The following is a 22,944-nucleotide window of genomic DNA, read 5'->3' as shown; positions in this document are numbered from 1 at the left end:
TCACTGTCGTCATCCGGTTACGTCCTCCCCAGAGTACCATATAAAGGGCTCTGGCCCGCCCATATTAGATAGAACCAATTGAAACGTGAGCCCAGATTTCTGGTCTTCTGGATAAAGCTTCAACGGAGCGTGTCCAGACCAACAGGCGCAGCAAATTTAATTTGCCAGCGCCTAGTGGCAGGTCTGGGAATGCCAGGCTATCAATCTGGTGCATTTTGAGAAGAATACTAAGGCTGCGTCCTATGTGAGCTATTCAGTACTATTTTCTGGAATAATTTGAGGACACAGAGTTACCAAAAAGCAGAAATAAAAAATGTACAGGTTTAAAAAATCTCTCTGTAAAGTCTTATAGTCTCAATATAGGCCCCTGATCTTCGTAGCCACGAACAATGTAATTTAAAAATATCAAAAATTTACTGGTGCCAGATCTCTGTATGCCCCCACCGGACCCCCATTAGGATCTGAGTAAACCTTCCTAATAGGGAGCGGGTTTAACACACACACACACACACTCCATCAGAGGGGAAACAAAGCGCTGAGCCGTGCCACATACATCAGAGTGACTGCTACTAACTGGCCTGTCACAAGGTGCACTCATCTCTGTGTGACGTGAATACAGGGATGAGTCATCGCTCGCAGTGCAAGAAGGGTGTGTGTGTGTGTGTGTGTGTGTGTACGTGAGACCGTGTGTGTGTGTGTGTGTGTGTACGACTATTTTTGTGAGAAGCAATTTTAGTTTTAGACCTAAAGAGTGAGGACATTTTGGACGGTTCTCACTTTGGGACAGGCCTTTTAAAGGGCTGTTTGAGGGTTAACACTAGGTTTTAAGGTTCAGGTATTAATTAGGTTTATATTAGGGTTAGTGTAAGGGTTGGGGTTAGGCATTTAGTTTTGATGGTTAGGGTAAGGGGCTAGGGAATGCATTATGTCAATGAATGTCCTAACTCACAGGTATAGCCGTACAAGTGTGTGTGTGTGTGTGTGCACGTGCACATATTCACCCCCATTACTGTCTATTGTGCGCATATTATACACGCTTCCACCTTTAACCCTAGTGTGTACTGACAGCAGTAGCGTGACAAGTCTGGATGATCATATTTACATGTATATTTTTCCAGATTCGCTCCAACCCACAACAATGTGTGTGTTGTGTTCAATAATGTATTTTTAGCAACTGGGATGTGCGTAATTGCTTGGAGTTTGGTGCATGACAGCCGGCTTAATACGAACAGACAATCTTGTAAAACGCTTTTTCTAGGCGGCGATGGCATTTTCTAGGCTTCTACAGATTGGAGATCAGATCGTTTATCAGCGATTGAACGGTTGGATGAGGATAGTTCTATTTATAGCCGATGGGATCGCATATTAAAGGTGGAGTCAGTGATTCTGGAGAACGCTTGTGATCAAAATCACTTTTTGTCAAAATCAGTGAATATCTCCTCACGAAAACCCAACTTCTCTGTACTGTGTGTGTGCTGATGAAATGATCTAATGCTAATACACATCCGATTTAAACTTAACAGCAAACATACACCAGAATCGCTAACTCTACCTTTTAAGGCACTTTTAACCAAGTTATTTTCATAAAATTCTAATCTCTATAATTTGCATTTTCGAGATGTTCGAGTTTGACAAGTGAATTACACCCTTCATTTACAACCCAGTTTTCCGACCGTTTCTCTTTACATGGCTGACACACACACCCCTACTCCTCTCTTATAGCTGGAGAAAGCAAGGGGGCCTTCAACTAACATGCTCATTAGAGGAGCCATTAAGGATCCGCCTTCTCACTATCACACTCGCAAAAAGGGGCGTTTGGTTTGTGAGTGGACATGCCAACTCATCCTACATTTAACTAGCACCATTCAGACATGGAGCCATTCCAAAGTGCTTTACAGGGATGAAAATACATAAAAAAGAAAATTAAAATTAGAAGTTAAAGGCAAAAAAACAACCAAATAATTAACCACATATTATATAAAAAAGAGGGTTATGTAACTATTTTAATTGAAAGCAATGCGCTACAGTAATATCTTGAGCCCTGATTTAAACTACAAGACCTCAGTATTACAGGGAGATAGATAGTTATACAGGTGAGGAGTTGAAGTTGTGTGCGTGTGTGTGTGTGTGTGTGTGTGTGTGTGTGTTGGCCTTTCTCTCAGTGTGTGTCTGTCTCTAGCGGCTGATAAGCTGGTGACGGATGAGGCAAGTCAGTATCATCAGGACCATTCCTTTTGATTAGGATCCACTTCTCTATCTGACTTAGCATTTGGCTGATTCACACACACACACACACACACACACACACACACACACACACACACACACACACACACACACACACACTGACAGACACACACACACAGTCACACACACATAATCACAGACACACACACAGAGTCACACACACATAATCATAGACACACACACAAAGAAACACACACAGTCACACAAAGAAACACACACAGTCACACACAGAAACACACACAGGATGATTCAGTCTGTGGTTAATAGCTGAAAGCTCCGTCTAGTTCCTTTAAGGTAGAGCGATGTTCCTTCTCCCACATTAACCAAGACAGTCAATCTGGCAACTCGACAGGGAGCTAAAGAGGGGTGTGTGTGTGTGTGTGTGTGTGTGTGTGTGTGTGTGTGTGTGTGTGTGTGTGTGTGTGTGTGTGTGTGTGTGTGTGTGTGTGTGTGTGTGTGTGTGTGTGTGTGTGTGTGTGTGTGTGTGTGTGTGTGTGTGTGTGTGTGTGTGTGTGTGTGTGTGTGTGTGTGTGTGTGTGTGTGTGTGTGTGTGTGTGTGTGTGTGTGTGTGTGTGTGTGTGTGTGTGTGTGTGTGTGTAACTGGCTCATTTTGTTGCCAGTGCCTTGCGTTTCTAAGCAGGAATTCCGACCTCGCGATGCGTTCAAGTTGTCATTTCCGGCTAGGAATTCAGACACTCCTACTTCAGCTGGAATGCACCATTAGATACCGGACATTTATTTAGTGTAAACACGGCCTTAGATACTGGTTGGTTGGTCGGCCCATCTGTACTTGTCCCTTTATCTGTGCAGCCAAAATGTAACACCTCATCACACACACACACTCTGACTGATGGTGCTGCAGATGCGTTGAGTCTATTTTCTATCTCAGAGACTTGAGTCTGTCAGATGAGCTAGTGAACTGTTGAACAACACATACATTAGATTATTTCAATTTAGAGCACTGTATTTATTTACTCGTTATGTCATTTTAAAACTAAATACATACTGGAAGGAAACCAAGAAATGCCCGCGATGGTCCCGTATGAATTTGATTCTAAAATGACATAATGTGGTAAATAAACCGCGTCCCAACAAGCACACAGGAGAATTTTGTTTAGTGACGTTGTAAAGTTTATCTTTCAACCTGTTCCCCTTGACTATCAGTGTTTGAGCTAAGCTAACCTGGATGAGCAACTTTTAGCCCATTTCTATATCAGAAATGCACGCACAGTTACAGGAACGTTTTTTGTCGCCTTTTTCTTGAGCCGGAGAGTAAGGCAAAAAGATGTTGAACATCAAACTGAATTGCTTGATACTTTGGTAACGCTCAGATAAATGTGGGTTGTTTGACATGTTGTCCAAATATGATGGAACTTGAAGTCCATAATTAGTTTCATAACTGATCCGACTATTAGGCCGTCTGTCAAGCAATGTTTGTATGTACTTCTCACTACTAGTGCTTTTTAGAAGCAAATTATTATGTTGACGTTGCCATATGAGTATCGGAAACATTTTCTTCATAATTCTCAGTTGGTAGTAATGATGAGTTTACAGAGCCTAGGCTGTGTATTAACACTGCATAGACACCTTTTAAGCACCTTTTTAAAGCCAGAAAATAATTCTCTGACTTTTTGACGTTCCACCTCCAACCATTCTATTCATTCATAGACTTCCATTGAATTAACATTGTGAGTGAGTGGGCGACCAAGGCCATGAGACTGTCATTGAAACCACATACTAACACTGGGGGGCTGGTGGTGGGGGCAAAGGTGCCCTGCGTTCCGAATCGCATACTTTCTACTATATAGTATGTAGAAAAAAGATTTAGGATGTCCCGATTCTTGTGGCCAGATTTAGAAGTACCCGGATGTCCTACTTCATCCGGCCAAGATTGTTAGTGTTGAAAACTGCATCCTTGTATTGTCTCACATAAAATAAAGTTAAAAAAATTTTTTTTTTAAATCCGGATGACCCACAATCCGGTGCGCACGTGAAGTGACGTCACATCGACGAAGCCTCCATATGAAAACAAACGGGGATGCGACGGATATAAAAGCAAGAGGCAAGATCAAGGCGCAATGTTATGATGAAATAAAAGAGTAAAAGTAAGTCCCAATAGTATGCCTACTGCATCCTAACTAGATTATTTTTATTGTCGGATGTAGTATGTAGAATAGAAAAAAGAAAGAGTGCGATTCGGAACGCAGGAAAAAACAGTGTAAAAAATTAATTTTCTATGGGTTATTGATCAAATTTGAACTGTGATTAGGAAAAGCTTCAGGCAGTTGGACACTTGTTTTGTTTTAAAAATTTAAAACATTGACTTTGCTTTTGTCCAACATCTAGATTTTGGGGCTTTGCAGATATGAAAATGTACGCATCATTAGTAAGATATTGATGATTTTTCATATTTATTCAAACTTTTTGGAAAATACTGTAATACAAAAAGTTGTTGTTTTAATGTCACTAATCAACTTGCAAAGTTTCATAATGATATCTATAAGTTTAAAAAATTCCCTATTAGCCCATCCCCATTCACTTAAACAGTGGTTCTGATTTGCTCTATGTCGGCCCGCTGTAGCTTTCCAGCAGGTAGTTGACCAGGTTGTCCACCCAGGTTGTGATCGTGGAAGGTCCTAGATATCATTTCTGGTGAACAACCTTTTACAACGCTCCATGTCTGTTTTTCCAAAAAAAAGGGGTTTTGCCCCCTAGGTATTATGGTTTTTGTCTATAGTTCAAACGTTGACTAAATATGTCATAAAACAAAGTTATTAATAAAGTTTGATTTAAATTCAAACATGATTTTAATTGTTTAGGTTACAGACGGAGCATGATTATAAATGTCCATATTCTGTACCTGTACGTGTAACTAAAATATTTTATGGAAGAAAATAATAATAGTAAGCCAGTCTAAATAAGGCTTGCATCTTATTACATGTGTCCTCAACCCCGCCTTACCCCACATACATGTAGCACACTCTCTCTCTCTCTCTCTCTCTCTCTCTCTCTCTCTCTCTCTCACTCACTCACTCACTCACTCACTCACTCACTCACTCACTCACTCACTCACTCACTCACTCACTCACTCACTCACTCACTCACTCACTCACTCACTCACTCACTCACTCACTCACTCACTCACTCACTCACTCTCACACACACACACACACACACACACACAGCCCCTGCAGTGAGCAGCTTGTGAGTCATTCTCCCCGTTGATACCGAGGGGGAGGGAGCGTGTTAGCAGATGATCATAGGAGGAAAAATACCTTTTGTTTTTCTTCTAAGATTGGTTATAAGATCTTGATAAGATTAGAGCTATTTTTCTCTTTCTTCTAAATGATCTGTTTCGCTGGGTTTGTGAGAGGTTTATGAGATGGTTTAAAGGTCACATATTATGCTAAATGCACTTTTTAAATGTGTTCTAACATATCCATGGGTCCACAGTGTGTCTAGAGACTGCCAAAATATTTAAAAAAATAACACTCTCCTTTTCTCACAATCCCCCTTTCTGAAACCACCACCCCTCCCCCACCCAATATACTCCAGTCAGAATTTTCCCCTTTTCTGACCTCACAAACTGGAAAGCCAGAAGCTTCCACTGTGCAGCCCACACCCCTATTTCTTATTGGTCCACGGCCCTGACAGACAGAGGGCGAGGCGTATCTGGCTTCGCTTCCGGACAGGGGGCGGGGGCAGCGCAAAGATTGTATATTTATGAGGGGAGCTGCAGTTCTTTTTAAAAAATAGACCATTGTGAGATTAGCTGAACTTCAGCATAGTACAATAAATTATCTGAAAGTTTTTTTCAGCAAACAATTAAAGAAAAACGTATTAGGGACCACTAAGACCATATAATATGGTGTATAATAGTACCGAAAAGTGTATAATATGGGAGCTTTAAGAGTGACATCTTCATATATCCTTCTGTCATAACCTTCAGAATAGTGCTGAGAATGATTATGGAAAGTTTAGTTGATGTAAGTGCTTTAGAAGTCAAGATTTTCAGAGTATTGAAAAAAACTAATGTTGAGATAATGGCCATTAAAAATGGTTGCATAGGAGAAATATACAGACACAAACCAACAAGGTTTAGTCAAATAAACACCTAAATGTACATATTAGACCTTTGATTTATACTATGAAAGAAGACATGTTATGGAAGCAAAATAGACAAAAATCTGGACAAATTGACCACTGCTTGATTTATTTATTATTTTTAATTTTTTTACTTTAGCTTGTCTTTTTACAGGTGAAGATAATGGTTTTGGAGTTAAATCTTTACATCCTAAGAAAACGCCCAATTAATTAATTATTTAAAACAATTATCTATTCAATTTTCCCTTTGTCTAGCTGAGAGCAGCGTCACTGTGATGTAGGTTACCGGTTCCCTCCCCTAATGTAAACGTCATTCACAATGTGCCGTGTAAAGACCCTTTAATACATCAGGTATTCAGACCGATAAACCACTAAAAGAAATAGTCTTATTAAAAAGTATATAATATACACAATACATTTCTTAAATCAATAAAACCTTATGATTCATTGTTTCAATATTAAACCTAAGATCTGAAAATCACTGACGCTTGTTTTACCACAGTTTAAAATAAGTGCTGAGGGAATTATTTCCAAAATTTTGACCGGTGAGAATTCGAAATTCTGGGCCCATATAATTTCTTTCAATCAATATCCAGGACTAACTGAACAAATGAAACTCAGAATTAAAAACCTCATCTGCCTGCTAGCAACATGTGCCTTTGCCTTTTTCAAAAACAGACATTTCCCACGGTCGTCTCTTCACCACACTAACAATCCTACGGGCCTAGAGGGGGTTAATCTCCCAATTAATACTTTTCAATTTTATTGGCACTCTTGCGCTTGGCCCGGGTCCCTGGCTCACTGTACTTATTAACCTATGTCAGTTCCACTGCCAGCGCTCCCTCACTATCCGCTCTCTCTCTTTCTGCTTTATTTGTAGATGGAGACAATTTATTAGCTCAAATTAATAATCAGGCCCGCGCTATCTTTTATAGACTCACAATTCATCATGGTTGAGTTTATTGATAGAGAGCGTGTGTGTGTGTGTGTGTGTGTGTGTGTGTGTGTGTGTGTGTGTGCGTGTGTGCGTGTGTGTGTGTGTGTGTGTGGGGCCGTTTCTTGACTTCTACGCCCTGCTGTTAACCCTGCCATCATTCATCTAGCTCGTCTCCTCTCTGCTATGAATCTAAATGAGTCTTTGTCGTTTATACATCCGATTTAAACTTGACAGTATCGTTTGAGTGGTTGCTAGGGGTACACACACACACACACACACACACACACACACACACACACACACACACACACACACACCTAGTAGACATGGATTAAAAATAATCCAAACACAATATCAAGGTTTGCGCTGATTGCAATTTTCTCGGTCAATCCAGATCCCCTATTGCGTCTAACCTGCCGATTTTGAAAGAAACCTTGGTAGTGTGTTTGGGTTAAATGTAATCTGTGTGTGTGTGTGTGTGTGTGTGTGTGTTGAAAGAAGATGCTGGTGTGTTCCCAAAGTCTTGCCTCGCCTCCTGTTTACACTGCAGGAGCGGCGTTTTGCAGGACATTTTAACAAGGACGACAGCAACTGGAATTCTCTTTAGTTTTAATTTATTTTCTCTCTTCGCATGAGACTTGGCCATATTCATCAACAATCAACATTCAAACAATTCAGAAGGTCCCTATATAATCCCCACCCCACGCTAGTCAGTTCATTGACAATTGTCTGTGTGTGTGACATGACGTCACCACCACTAAGGTGCGCTTCTTTTGAGCACCTTTAAAGCTGTAACAGACTCCCGGCCAATGAGACTCTTCTGGTTCTCATTACACATCCAGCTCAAGGGGATACAGCAATTGTACTGTCTTCTGATTAGGTTCCTTGAAGGTGGTTAGTTATTTCCAGAATTTCCATTTCCTTTGAACCTTTGGAATTTAACAAACTGGTCATTTTCACAACTGCCATATTTTCTTTTACAGCGTCATCATTTTCGTTTGGTTCAATATCATTGTCACAGTAATTTACATTTCTTTGCGCCACTCTGGGCCCGTCCACCACAGAGTGCTGTCTGGTTCACACTTATGCCCCTTGTGGACATCGGCAGGATTTTCTTCTCCTTTACAGAAGCTCCACTGCTCCGGTTCTGTGAGACTCTGGATCTCTCGGACTCTGCTTTCCACAAAGGGTTTCCACTGGTTTGCTGAACTTTTGATCCAGTGCAAAGTTATCATTGAATCACTCCACAGTTTCACTTGATTACTTTCCATTTCAAGGTGCTTAATAACATACTGACTGAGTCTAGCTGCGATGACAGCACCGAGGAGTTCTAGTCTAGGTAATGTTACTTTTTTAAAGTGGCGCTGCTCTTGTTTTTTGCTGTTATAAGAGTCACTGTGCACTCACCATGTTCGGGGATAACTCTCATGTAGGCAGCTGCGCAGTATGCACTTTCACTCGCATCCCTGAAGACGTGGATTTCTTTTTTCACAGGTTGGTTTGGGTCAGTGAACGCCTCTTGATAGCACCTGGGAATATTTATTTGTCTGATGCCAGGTAACTCTGTGCACCACTGCTGCCAAAGCCGCAACATATCTTCAGGTAACTCAATGTCCCATGTTAAGCCCCGTTCCCACATTTTTTGGAAAAGGCATTTTACTCTGATTGTGTATGGGGACAGAAATCCGATTGGGTCAAAGATGCGCGCAGCAGCCTGCAACACTTTTTTGAGGTTTGCAGAAACTCCATCAAACTGCTTAAATCAAAGACAAAGTCATCCTGTTCCGTTCTCCATGTTAGTCCAAGAACTTTTAACACATTTTTCACTGCAACATTTCCACTTGTCGTATTTTCCATTTGTTCATCCCACAGGGTTTTCAGTTCTTTAGAGTTTGTGGTCCATTTGCACAGATTCATGCCTGCTTCTTTTAAGATGCTTTTTGCTTGCGTGGAGAGGTTGGCCGCTGACTTTACACTAGGGGCACTACAGATCAAATCATCTACGTACAAGCATTGATCAAGGGTAGATGTCACAGTGGGATGCATTTGCTGATATTTTTTCAAATGATATCTAATGGTTGCTCCCAACAGAAAGGGACTAGGGGAAGCACCAAACGGGACTCTGGTCATGCGCAGGATGCTTACTTTAGGTTTTTCGTTGGATTTTGGCAGGTCATTTAGCCACAAGAATCTTAATGCATCCCTGTCTTGCTCTCGAATATAGATCTGTAGAAATGCCTTTATGATATCAGCCATAAATGCCACTTCGTGCTTTCTGAATTTTAACAGGATGCTTAGTAATTCAGGATTCAGATTTGGGCCTGTCATTAAGCAGTCATTTAGTGATTTACAACCTTCAGCATGGGATGAAGCATCAAATACAACTCTTAACTTTGTAGTCAAACGCTCTTCATTAATGACTGCTCTGTGGGGGAGATAGTATGTGGGATTATCAGTGACCACATTTTGCACACGCTCCACTATGCCCTGACTGACGTACTCTTTGATGACGTCACTGTACTTTTCATAAAGTGGCCCATTATTTTGAAACTTTTTGACAAGCTGATCAAAACGTCTTTTGGCAACATTATAGTTGGAGGGCAGGTCATTATCTTCATTTTTCCCAAGGTAAACTCACCTCGTATCTTTCATCTTTGAACTGGACAGTTTTTTCAAACAGCTGCAACGCCTCATCATTACTTTTCATTGATTCTTTTCCATTCATTATCCCGATGGATTCAGTTTCCCAGAATGAGCGCAGTGTGTGATTTATTTCCTCATCCAGTCCAACACTCACGTGCAGAGTTCCGACATCTGCAGGTTCTGTTTCAGTTGTCACATTAAGCATGGATACGGTTCCTTGAATTAACCATCCAAACTTGCTTTCCAGCGCCACCAGCTCCAATTTTCCTGTCACAATTTTCCAATAGTGATCGCCACCGATAAGGACTCCAAGCTCCTGCGTCTCCATTCCGCTCACTGAAGTGTCAGCCAGCTGTAGGCCTTTGCGCTCCAGTTCTCTGCGCACTTCCTCTCCCGCTACTCTCATAATGGAAGAGCACACTCTTGGTATTTCTAATACTTCTAACTGTACACTTTGGCCATTTCGAATGTTGCTCAATGTTCATTTTACTTTATTACAGGTGATATTTTGTGGGACACTAGAGCCAAATGTGGTGTAACTTAAGAGTCTCTTCACCTACTTTGGGGAGGTTGAGCGCACTGGAGATATCTTTACGCACAAAGCTTCGCTGACTCCCTCCGTCCAGTAGACAGCGGGTGAGTTGCCTTGTAACTGGAGTTTCTATCCAGACAGTAGCGGTCTGAAGGAGAACTGATTCTCGCGTTGATTCACTGGGAGACATGGACATCACGGCATCTGCCGGTTCATTTTCTTTTCTGAACTCACGGCCATCATAGGCACACACAGCCTGGTGATGACGTCGATTACATTTTTCACAAGATATACCTTTAGTGCGACAATCCTTGGCAACATGTCTCGTTCCAAAACACACAAAGCATCTTCCTTGCTTTCTTAACTTCTCTCTTTTTTCAGGCACAGGCATTTCATGACAGTGTTTAGACTGGTGGTTATTTTTCTCACAAAAAAAGCAATATTGTCTGTCCATTTGATTCGCTGCATAAAGGGTAGACGTTGGCATTGTGTTTTGTCGTCTTGTGCGCATTTCCCATGCGCCTGGCGTTTCCTTTTCACGTTCCTTACTTGTGCGCTCTTTTCCGCTTTTAGACATGTTGGCCGTGCGCTCTCGGCTGTCCACTTCTTTTTGAATGAAGTTCATCAGCTCCTCCACTTTCCAGATATCATCCTCTTCTACTTGTTTGCTGAAGTCTAATGTTATCTCTTCAGGAATGAGCTTCATTAGAATGGGGCACAGTAAACTACCATACGTGTCAGAGACGACTCCCATAGAAGCCAGACTACGAATTTGGATTTCACAGTTATCATACAAATATCTGAGTGATTTTATGTCACTGACATTCTTTACAGGATTAAGATTCAACAATTTGGTCATATGTGCATTAATTACCAAATCCTTTCGGCCAAATCTTTTCTGCAGCAGCTGGGTAGCGTTTTCATAATTGGCTTCAGTTAATGGTAACCCTGCGACTACATTGCCAGCTGCGCTAGTGAGATATGATCTCAGATAACTGAATTTATCTGTTTTCGTAAGGTTGGGATTACTGTTCACTGCTGTGTCAAACTGTCCCTAAAAGTACTGCCACTGGCTGATGTCACCAGAATATTTTTCGATCAGAAGCTTAGGCAGCTTCACATTATTACGCATGGGGTTAGATTCAGACATTTCAGACTCAGCATCATCTTTCGCTCTTTTGAGCGCTCTTCTTATCCTCGTCTTCCACAGTGTTATGTGATCTTGGTATTCTAAGGCTCTTGAAACCTCTTCTTCTAAATGTTCAGTCTTTTTTTCTTCTTCCACATGCAAATTCATTTTAGTCAAACATTCTTCTTTCAACATCATTGCTCCAGTAACTCTTCCAATACATCATTATCCTGTTGTTCTCCAAGCTCGGTGACAATCTTGGTCATCAATCTGTTTACAGATGTTCGGATTGAAGATCTCTTTTTCTTCCGACGGTCGATTTCAGTCATTGTTCCTTTTTTCTGTCTTCTTGTTTGTCTGGCAAACCAATGGACTTTTCGTCCTCTTCTTGCTTCACAATCCCGGGTTTCGGCACCAACTTTTGCAGGACATTATAACAAGGACGACAGCAACTGGAATTCTCTTTAGTTTTCATTTATTTTCTCTCTTCGCATGAGACTTGGTCACATTCATCAACAATCAACATTCAAACAATTCAGAAGGTCCCTATATAATCCCCACCCCACGCTAGTCAGTTCATTGACAATTGTCTGTGTGTGTGACATGACGTCACCACTAAGGTGCGCTTCTTTTGAGCACCTTTAAAGCTGCAACACGGCGCGGCTTGTTTGTGTCTATTCTGGGCTCCGGCCGTTTAGTGGGGCAGGGCTGATGTTTTCCTCCTGAAGGCTGGCACTCTACCGCCACGTCAGCAAGGGTGTATGTGTGTGTGTCTAGGGGGGATGTGTGTGTGTGTGGGAGAGGGGGGGATGTGGCCTTTTCTATCTGATCTCTGTCATCACTCGTGCGTCAGACTGATGTAAAAGAGTGGGTGTTCTCTACCTCTCCTCTCTCATAGGCTCTGTCTGTGTGTGTGTCTGTACTAAGGATCCTGTTTGTATTTCCTTTATTGCTAATAGGGTTTACTTTGTGTTTGTATTATCTCAACAAGTTCAACAAATTGAATAACAAAAAAAAATGTTTAATTAATAATTCCCCGGTGACTAAAATGTAAATGCTTAGTTTCTCTTTGCCAAGTGCGTCTAACGGGTGTGTGTGTGTGTGTGTGAGACTGTGTGTGTGTGTGTGTGTGTGTGTGTGAGAGAGAGAGAGAGTATGTGTGTCCTCTTCCTCTCCCTATGACGTCCAAGTCTGTACATTCTAAATGGACAAACAATGGCTTATTAAAAATGTAGAGATTTATTTTTTGTCAGACTCAGAATTACGGGCACTAATTGGTGATGCATAATTCATTCATTAAGCAGGTGCAACAGTAAAGGCAAGAATTATTTGTTAAGTTATTCAATTGATTAATGTTATGCTGTTAAAAGTGAATGTAAGTGATTCTGGAGAACGCTTGTTGTCAAAATCACTTTTTTTATTTGTAAAAATCAGTGAATATCTCCTCACTACCTGTCTGTACTCATGCTGAAAAAAAATCTTTGTTAATACACAGCCTAGGCTAAGTGGATCAATGCATGAACATGATGGCTTCTTCACATGGTGGCCAATTACAGAGTGCGTGAACTGATTTGAGCACTTCAGTAACACTTTGACATAGTATAGCTGTAACTAGCATCTGTATCAAATCAGAAACCTGTATTGTTGTAACAAGACTCATGTTGAGCGTTTTTTTTCTTCATTATTTGATTAGCTAGCTAGCCCCCCTTTTTTTTAAATTCCCTTTGTTTACATACCAGTTTATGGAGCCTAAGCTGTGTAATAACAGATTTTTGCACACACACACAATATGGACAGGTGGCGCATCGTGAAGAGATATTAAAATTGATCCAAAACACAGAAACTGTAAGAAGTAGAGATTGATTTGGGCTGAACTAGAAACACATTTAGGGAGCTTTTAAATCACTTAAAAATAAAAGGGGCGCACTGGTGGCGTAGTGGATAGAGCGCGTACCATATTGGCTCCGGCCTTTGTTGCAGTGGTCACGGGTTCTAATCCGACCCGTGGACCTTTACTGCAGGTCATCCCCCTTCTCTCTGTCTCCCCATTTCAACTCTGTACTGTCAAATAAAGCTTGAAAATGCCAAAAAAGATCAAATAATTTTTTTTAACCTTTTTTGTCCTGGGAAAAATATTTGGTGGGCTCCATACATTTCTCTATACAGCCTAAAACCCGGCATAGCAGCCAGCATCACATCACTAATAATTTATTGGTCTTAAAAGTGAGTGGGAGTTAACAGTACACACTTTGAACTCCCACTCAAATGATACAGTAATCTGAAATCAATGAGAGCTTGTGAGACTGTGCGTGCCTGCTTTCAGCCTGAGCTCTCCCATGCTCCCTGTATGGAGATTTGTGGCCTTGCGGCCTGTGTACTTAGGTAGGGAAGTGAGTCACCGTCTATGAAAGGGCTTCAAAACACCCTGTCATTTTGATTTTCAGAATAAAATAACTGAATTTCCATCTATTACCTTAATGCAAAGTTTATTAGCAGGAAGAAAAATATATATCCAAATGTTTTATTTTTTTCGAGACTGTCTGGCATTGGATGGTAAAAGGTGGAAGGATTTTTAAAGGTGCAGTGTGTATGAGTCACTGTATATTGTTCTGAAGGCCATGAAAAGGGCTTAAAAGCACAGTGTCCTTTTGATTATCAGAATAAGAGCCCAAGCTTCTATATTTGCCCTGTTCAATGAAGTTTATTTGCAGGTATAACATTTTTGAAATGTTAAAGGTGCAGTGTGGATATCTTGGCTTCATCTAGTGGTGAAAAGTTCTAGATTGCAACGCTCCCTTGCTAACCCATCCCGTTAGGAGAATTTACAGAAGCTATACGTTGGCCTTCAAGGACAAGAAACTAGTTACTAAAGATGGCATCATCCACCACTGCCTCAAGTCTTTCCACAATATCAAGTGATGAGGTGAAGATGTACTTAGTTATTTATTCTATAGTACTTCTTCTTCTTGGTCTTCCAACAGGTCTTTCCCCAAGACGCCCACTGTATATAAAAACATGTACGGCCGTTAAGTTTGTGTGTTCACAGGGTTTTTCCTAGCTCAGAATGGGCCTTTGGGGGGTCAGTACGCGGACCGACTTTTCCATGACCCGCATGCATGCCCAGGCGTGCGGAACATTGATAGTTTAATTACGATTATTGTGTTTTCATGATTTGAGGGAAGCCGTAATAGTATCAAAATTAAAATTCAAGTTATTGTCCAGCCCCTCAAGAAGGATGACTTAAATTGGGATGAATTTGGAGAGGTTTTAAATGGCTATATTTATTCTCAAATGTTATCATTTTGGCGCTGGTGATTTTCCTTCGGCGCTGGGTAAATCCTCTTTGGGGGGGGCGCCGAAAATTTCTCTATGCAGGAAAAACCCTGGTTCAGAGCTACTGTAGGAACATGGCGGATAATCAAACAAAGAGTGAAAACAGGCAGACAGCAGTTTGAACCATAATATAACTTTACAAGCTCTGTGGAGGCAGGATTCATAGCAGCGCTGTTGTATTGGACTGTATTGGTTGGAACCATGTTTACTTAACAAACTGTAAACTGTCCTTTATCAACTCTCACTTCCTCTTCTCCCGGCTAAGATGGGGAGTCTGGTACCTGAGTGTGTGATACTAGAGGTTAGAAATGGTGGTTTCAATGTATCTTTACACAGGCCAAAATCTGTAGTCGTGGGCCAATAATAATGGCTGCACATTTAGTAGTACTTATCTCTCTGCTTATGCCAGCTTTGACAGCGTTCCAAATCGCATACATTCTTTTTCTTCTTCTACCTACTACAGCTGACCATTGAAAAGTAGATAGTTAGTTAGGAAGCAGTATGCTACAATTGGGACATACTTTTACTTACTTGAACTTGCCGCCTGATTTTACATCCGTCTGTTCGTTGGTTGTTTTCACTCGGAGGCTCAGTTGCTCACTTTTGCTGTGCAGTAGATTGCGTTGGGGCCTCTGGCATTGGGCCCTAGTGTTTACGTCTTCAGATTGTAAGAGGAGAAATGTGTGAACATGCAAACTTGGCAGCGATGTCCATCTCTCACTCACTCACTCACTCACTCACTCACTCACTCACTCACACACACACACACACACACACACACACACACACACACACACACACACACACACACACACACACACACACACACACACACACACACACACACACACACACACACACACACACACACACACACACACACACACACACACACACACACACACACACACACACACACACACACACACACACACACACACACACACACACACACACACACACACACACACACACACACACACACACACACACACACACACACACACACACACACACACACACACACACACACACACACACACACACACACACACACACACACACACACACACACAGGCTTTCTGCTGAGTGTCTGTTCTCTGAGCTGAGTTAAGCTGCTGCATTGGCCACTACTACAGAACCTAAATACCACTTTGTTTCTTGTTTCTCAGCACTTCTTGCTTTTCCCAATAGTTGAAAAAAAAGCTTATAGCCGTTTTAAACATAAAACAGTAATTGAATATGCAACTGGTAGTGTTAACAGCCAGGAGATCACACACACAAACAGACATGCACAGACAGACAGACAGACATGCACACACGCACGCACAGACGGACAAACAGAAACACACACACTCTACCCCTCGTTGGAAGACAAAGAAGAAGTACTTATAGAATGAATAACTGACACCAAACTACACCTTTGTTCCTCCTACCTGAAGTAGAGCGTGAGTCATTGTGGCATTCTGCCGAAGGGTAAAGTTACATAAGTTACAAGAACTTACTCTGAATTCATCTGTTGAGTCACTGCACATCTGAGCGACTTATAATGTTTTAAATATTAGATAATTCAAAGCTTAAACCAGCGTTAGCAAATGTGGTTCGTTCAAAATTCTAATGCGTATGCTGAGGTGCTGTAGATTACACTGACTGCAGTTGATGATATATAATAAAATAGTCTTTTAAAATGTTTTTAATGTTTGTTTTTTTTTACTTTCTCTACATTTCGGTGATTAAATATACATACAATATTGAAAATCCCTTCAGATTTGGGTTATTCTTTTAGTTTATGAAGAGAAGAGTTCATATATTGCACATGTACATAATATTAAACTAGACTTAATTGGAAAAATGTATTAATAATCTGGTGCTGACAGTAATTCAAAGATTGTTATTTGTGATTTTAACCTGAAAGAGCTACATTTTGAAAAGTGTTATAGACAGCTGATCTGTGTTTTCTTGTACACACACACACGCGCACGCACTCGCACTCAATGCATTCACAGCTGTTTGCCTCGAGGATAAATGTTTGACATTTCTCTTTCTTCCTCTGCTCAGGTCCTGCTCAGGTTCCCATGATGTCTCCTAATGGTTCAGTGCCTCCAATCTATGTGCCTCCTGGATACGTTTCACAGGTAGTTAATAAGTCTACACTAAAGCCAGTAAAAACCTTATTTCATTCTATCCATCCATCCATCCATCCATCCATCCATCCATCCATCCATCCATCCATCCATCCATCCATCCATCCATCCATCCATCCATCCATCCATCCATCCATCCATCCATCCATCCATCCATCCATCCATCCATCCATCCATCCATCCATCCATCCATCCATCCATCCATCCATCCATCCATCCATCCATCCATCCATCCATCCATCCATATATCCATCCATATATCCATCCATATATCCATCCATCCATATATCCATCCATCTATCCATCCATCTATCCAACTACTCTAAACACTGTGACATTTTTCTGTTTGGTATGATATCGAACTGAAAACCTGGTTCTAAAATAGAAAAAATAAATATTTATGATATCAAAGTAATACACAGCCTAGGCTCATTTGCTTACCTCCCGTTTACAGAGCCAAGGAGCACAACACCAGTTAAAAAAAAGAAGTGTAATCATATATTGATTTCTCCTATTTTAGACCAGATTTTCAAATGCTTTAACATCTGAATTTAAATTGATTTCAATCTTAAATATTTTCCTTGCATAGATCATAGAGGAGAACGGTGTGCGTCGCGTGCTGGTGTTACCTCAGCAACCAGAGTTCCACCCGGGGGGCCACAGCCCGCTGCACCATGCGCCCCCCCCTCACGCCCACCTGCCAGCCTTCATCCCCCATCCCGCAATGATGCCCCCCCCACACCACCTCTACACAGGCATGACCGGGCCCGGGCAGGACATGGGCTCACAGTACATCTCACAGTACCACCCAGCACACATCTACTCAGAGCAGGGTGAGTTTTGGCTACTAAAGCTATAGTGCGTAAATTTTGGATTGTGTAGGTGGATTAATTAGACATAGAAATAAATTAGCTAACACATAGGCTCACAGTACCACCCAGCACACATCTACTCAGAGCAGGGTGAGTTTGGGGACTAAAGCTATAGTGCGTAAGTATTAGACTGTGTAGGTGGATTAAGGCCGTTTTCTAGGGTTGGTGAAAAAAAATCTACTTGTTTTCTTTTCTTTAATTATAATTTTTTTAATTTAATTTATGTATTTTGCTGCCATAGGTAGTAATGTTGACTTGCCTTAAAGTCACATGCATTACAAGCTTCACATTAAAATAGACATAGAATTAAGATAGCTACGACATGGGCTCACAGTACCACCCAGCACACATCTACTCAGAGCAGGGTGAGTCGGGAGACATGTTTGGTCTGTGAGGATTTATTTAAAGGCTCCGTAGTCAACGCTGTGTGATTGAAACTTTGTTGGCTTTAGTTTAGACTAAATCTTTTGCCCTTTTTATATTACTTAGACATTGTAAATGAGGTTCACCCCTCTGTGACCTCTCGAGTATGAATAAAGGTTAACTGAATGAATTAATGAATGAATATTAATCTGTTGGTTTGCTGACAGATCTTGTACTTCTTGTGTGTAACTAGAGCCTCCATTTTGTTTCTCCCAGTCTCTGCAGATTCCCACTCGCAGCACGGCAACCGGCCCCCGTTCCTTCACCGTGACGACAGAACCAGCAAAACATACGAGCGACTGCAGAAGAAGCTCAAGGTCTGTGTCTGTTGTTCTTTCTGTTGTTCTTTATTTGATAGATAGATAGATAGATAGATAGATAGATAGATAGATAGATAGATAGATAGATAGATAGATAGATAGATAGATAGATAGATAGATAGATAGCTGGTGAGATATTTGATGTTGTATGGATTGCACATTATTCAATTCCAAATCTTGGATATTCTTGAGAATTTTTTTTATCTTTGAATTATTATGCTGCTTTTTTTAAGCTTGAATAATATTGGTTCCGGCCTTCGCTGCAGTGGTCGCGGGTTCTAATCCGACCCGTGGACATTTACTGCAGGTCATCCCCCCTCTCTCTCTGTCTCCCCATTTCAACTCTGTACTGTCAAATAAAGCTTGAAAATACACAAAAAAAAATATATAATATTCTATTCATGATTGCTTTGTATTCAGGAGCGCCAGGGCTGTGTTGGCGGAGGAGGGTTACACGTGAAGGACAGCCCGCCCTCCTCACCTCAGAAAACCTGCCTCAGCCCCTCGGCCGCAGACATCCACAACGGAGTGGAATCTGAGCAGCAAAGCTACGCACTGTCTACGGACAAACAGACAGGCAGAGGCAAGAACGGAGGTAAGGAGGTCAAAGGGGAATACACGGGACTCTTAAAGCTATAGTGCACAGTTTTCTGCTTTGGGTACTTTTTTAACTTTTTATACTTAAAGTACGTTTCCTGATTATAGTTAATACAGGACTTTTTTTTGTACTATAGTGTTTTTTACTGTTTTATTAGTGCTTTTACTTGAAGTGTACACCAGTTTGTAAACACTGCTGTTTTATGGAGCTGGTGGAGCTAAATCAACCTTGTGTCAACTCGTTTGGCATTGGCTTGAATTTAACCAACATTAATTTAAATTAAAAAGTTACGCACTTTAGCTTTAAATGTTCATGAAACAGTCAAATGTTTCTTTAAATGACCTGTAAGGGCAAACAAGACCATCAGTGAAAAGAATACTATTTTTATTAAGTTTTTATTAAAGCCTTTGTCACATATCTTAACAATTTGTTCTCAATTTTTTCTCATTCATAAAAAACTTCATTATTTCCGACCAACATTTCCCTGTGTTTCTCCCCTCAGAGCTGGACGAAGAGGCCCAGGCCTTGCAGACACTCCTGAGCACCATCTCTAAACCAGTGGTTAGTATTCACACAAAGAGACATCTTTCCATATTTTTTTTTACTCTCATCCAATTAACTAGAATTTGCATGATTTTATGTCTCCATTAAGGCTGTGTTCATGCAAACTGGTACTGATGCAAATGTGTTGCGTCATTAAACATTCTATTAACGTCTGTGATGAATTCGTGCGGATGTTTCACTAATGCAGTTAGGACCTGCTGACTAGTAAACAAGTGGGGATCTCTTATTCCCAAATGTCCCTCCATATATACTATGCTATGCTGGCAGTTACTAAAAAGAAAAAACAGCTTTTTAAAAGAAGCAATGAATAGGTCTCACATCTTTGTGGTACAATTATTTATTATGTCCCAAAATATAATAAAACATTTATATAAGATTAAAGGTGGAGTCAGTGATTCTGGGGAATGCTTATGTCAATGTTTTTTGTTGTCAAAATCAAATAATATCTCCTCAAGATCCGCTACCTGTCCGTACTGTGTGTGTGCTTGTGTGTGCGCTGAAAAGAAAATCCAGTGTTTAAACACAGCCTAGGCTCTGTAAACTGGTGTGTCAAAAAGGGTACAGGTAATGTAGACAAAGGATGCCCACCGTAGCCAGCAACATGCCCGTTTACAGAGCCTAGGCTGTCTATAAAAAAAATTATAATCCAGGTAGCGGATTGTGAGGAGATATTCACTGATTTTGACGAAAAAGTGATTTTGACAACAAGCATTCTCCAGAATCACTGACTCTACCTTTAATTTGGGGCAATACTCGGATATATATAGAGATAGACATATATGCAAAAGTCACATTACTTGTTATTCCTTGAAAAAAACTCTAGAAAAAGCCTGGTTTAATGGTAGTAACATTTCAAAACCATAAAAATTAAACTAGCTTTTTTATAACACACTAGAGTGGTAACAGTGAACCAGAAATAGACTGTCTTTGACCTCATTGGAGATGGGATGTGTCATGCACTCTGTCTCCAAGGTGTGAACCTGGTAATAGTAGAAAATGAGTCTATTGATAAATGATGAAGTACAGGGGAATGTGTCTAATACAGGGAGAGGGAAGGAACGGTGTAAAGTGTTTTTTTTTCCTGTCTTTGCTGCTTCCATGTCAAAATAGTATAATATCGGGGCGCTCCGGTGGTGTAGTGGATAGAGCGCGTACCATATTGGCTCAGGCCTTCGTTGCAGTGGTCGCGGGTTCAAATTCGACCCGTGGACCTTTACTGCAGGTCAAAAAAAGATAGTATAATATACATCTACTAATATATTTTCACCTCAACATGTTATAACACCTGCATTATGTGTATGAGTGCGTATGAATGGGTGAATGTGGTAAGATATGTAAAGCGCTTTGGGGCTGAGAAAATCGGCTAGAAGGCGCTATATAAGTCAAGTCCATTTACCTGCATTATGTAGTAATCTGCTGCATGTTGTCATAATCGGCATGGAAGCTATATTTAATAGACGCATTTTTGTAATACATTATTAAGTAATGGACCATTTTATATTACATTTTCATTTAAAATAAGTGCAACTAGAGTGTCCCCCTAGAGCAGGGGTGGCCAACCCGCGGCTCGCGAGCCGCATGCGGCTCTTTGCCCAGCTTCGTGCGGCTCTTCAGTTCATATCAAATTATGTGATTATAATTTTTTTTTTTATACTTTTTTTTTGTGTGGGCCTATGTGTGTGCATGTTCGCAAACGTTTCATGCGGCTCTTACGTTCGTTTTACATGTTGTCTATTATTTCATTTTTTATTTTATTAATGTGTAGGCCCTATGTGTATGCCTGTTCGCAAATGTTTAATTGAGGACGCAACATAACGTTCGCAAACGTTTGGTGCGGACGCAACATAAAACTGCCCGCTCAGCTTGGAGGGAGGTTTTCCGTGAGTAAACTATTTGTGTCAAGTTCGCTGCGAAACAGAGTGGGAGAGTTCATATTTTTTGTTGAACGTTATGGCAGGCCATTCTGCCTTATATGCCAGGTGTCATTTGCGCATTTCAAGGCTTCAAATCTTCGGCGCCACTTCAGCTCTCTCCATGCTAAAAGTAAGTCCCACAAAGCAACATGCATAGTAAGAGAAAAATGCTATTTTAAATTGTTATAGTTTTGTTTGTGGACTTGGTTGAACTGAGAGTTTGTGTGTGAGGCAGTGCACACAATGTTCATTGTTGAAAATGACTGCCCTGTCGTCTTTAGTACTAGTAGGAGTCCAGTCCTGTCATTATCACAGGGGCGGCCTTAACGATCTGGGGGCCCGTTTCAAGTCCTAGTGTGGGGCCCCCTGTTTTTTTTTTTTTTTTTTTTTTTTTTTTTTAATAAATAATACTTGTGCATGCATGTGCAAGCTCCCCGCGAAAATAAAAACGCCCCCCCCCCCCCCAATTTTCAATTACTAAATTAATGGTAGGACTGTGGCCACTAGAACTGGTCTCTGGTCAGCAAAGGTCTTGAAAAAAGCACAAGTGTGCTTGTGACATGCGTGCCACCCATGCATGTGTATAGGCACGTGTCCCAGCAGATTTTTGAAATCTGAATAAAAAAATTAAAGTTTGTAGTTAGCGAGTGTAACATGTTCTTAGCAAGGGCAGACTTTCATAAATAAAGGTTTATTTTTTTAGCAAGATATTTGGTCAAAAGCTAGTGGTCATCCGTCCCTCTGTGCAGTTGTTAGGCATCTGGCTGCTAGCAAGTTATGTTGTCTTGCTAATTTTACTATTCATCTGAGCTGAAATAAATATTGACTTTTTCCTTTATTATCTTCGCCAGAATGCACCAGAATGCTTAGATTACATGTTAAAAACACAAAAAAATCGTCTGGGGGGGGATGCCCCCAGACCCCCCTTCAGGGGTTTAGTTTTCTGACAAACATTACAATGGATACTAACATGATTTGGGCATTTGGGATTATAAATCATCTATGAATTGGTTGTACAGCATATCACATGCTATTCATTCAGGGGTGCGATGGCCACCCCACTCTAACTCTGTGGCCCACCTTGGCCACCCCCAGTCAAAATTTCCTGGAATCGCCACTGTGTGTACCCGTGTGTACGATGTGGCTCTTTGCAGTAACACAGTAAAAAATGTGGCTCTTTGTCTC

At 41.0% G+C, this 22,944-nt stretch overlaps 1 protein-coding gene across 1 annotated transcript in view; it reads left to right on the top strand.

Moving 5' to 3' along the window:
* Positions 1 to 22,944, top strand: part of fndc3a (fibronectin type III domain containing 3A) — a 77,746-nt gene that overhangs the window by 27,308 nt on the left and 27,494 nt on the right. Inside the window, exons 4-8 of the mRNA XM_080053272.1 lie at positions 16,984 to 17,060; positions 17,659 to 17,902; positions 18,581 to 18,681; positions 19,105 to 19,279; positions 19,785 to 19,843. Of these exons, the coding sequence (XP_079909398.1) occupies positions 16,984 to 17,060; positions 17,659 to 17,902; positions 18,581 to 18,681; positions 19,105 to 19,279; positions 19,785 to 19,843 (656 nt within the window). The remainder of the gene's footprint in view (positions 1 to 16,983; positions 17,061 to 17,658; positions 17,903 to 18,580; positions 18,682 to 19,104; positions 19,280 to 19,784; positions 19,844 to 22,944) is intronic.

Source organism: Ammodytes marinus (assembly GCF_949987685.1).
Source record: "Ammodytes marinus genome assembly, chromosome: 3".
Lineage (NCBI taxonomy): Eukaryota > Metazoa > Chordata > Actinopteri > Uranoscopiformes > Ammodytidae > Ammodytes > Ammodytes marinus.
The sequence above is the reverse complement of the archived record's forward strand: the minus strand, read 5'-3'. Positions and strand labels throughout refer to the sequence as shown.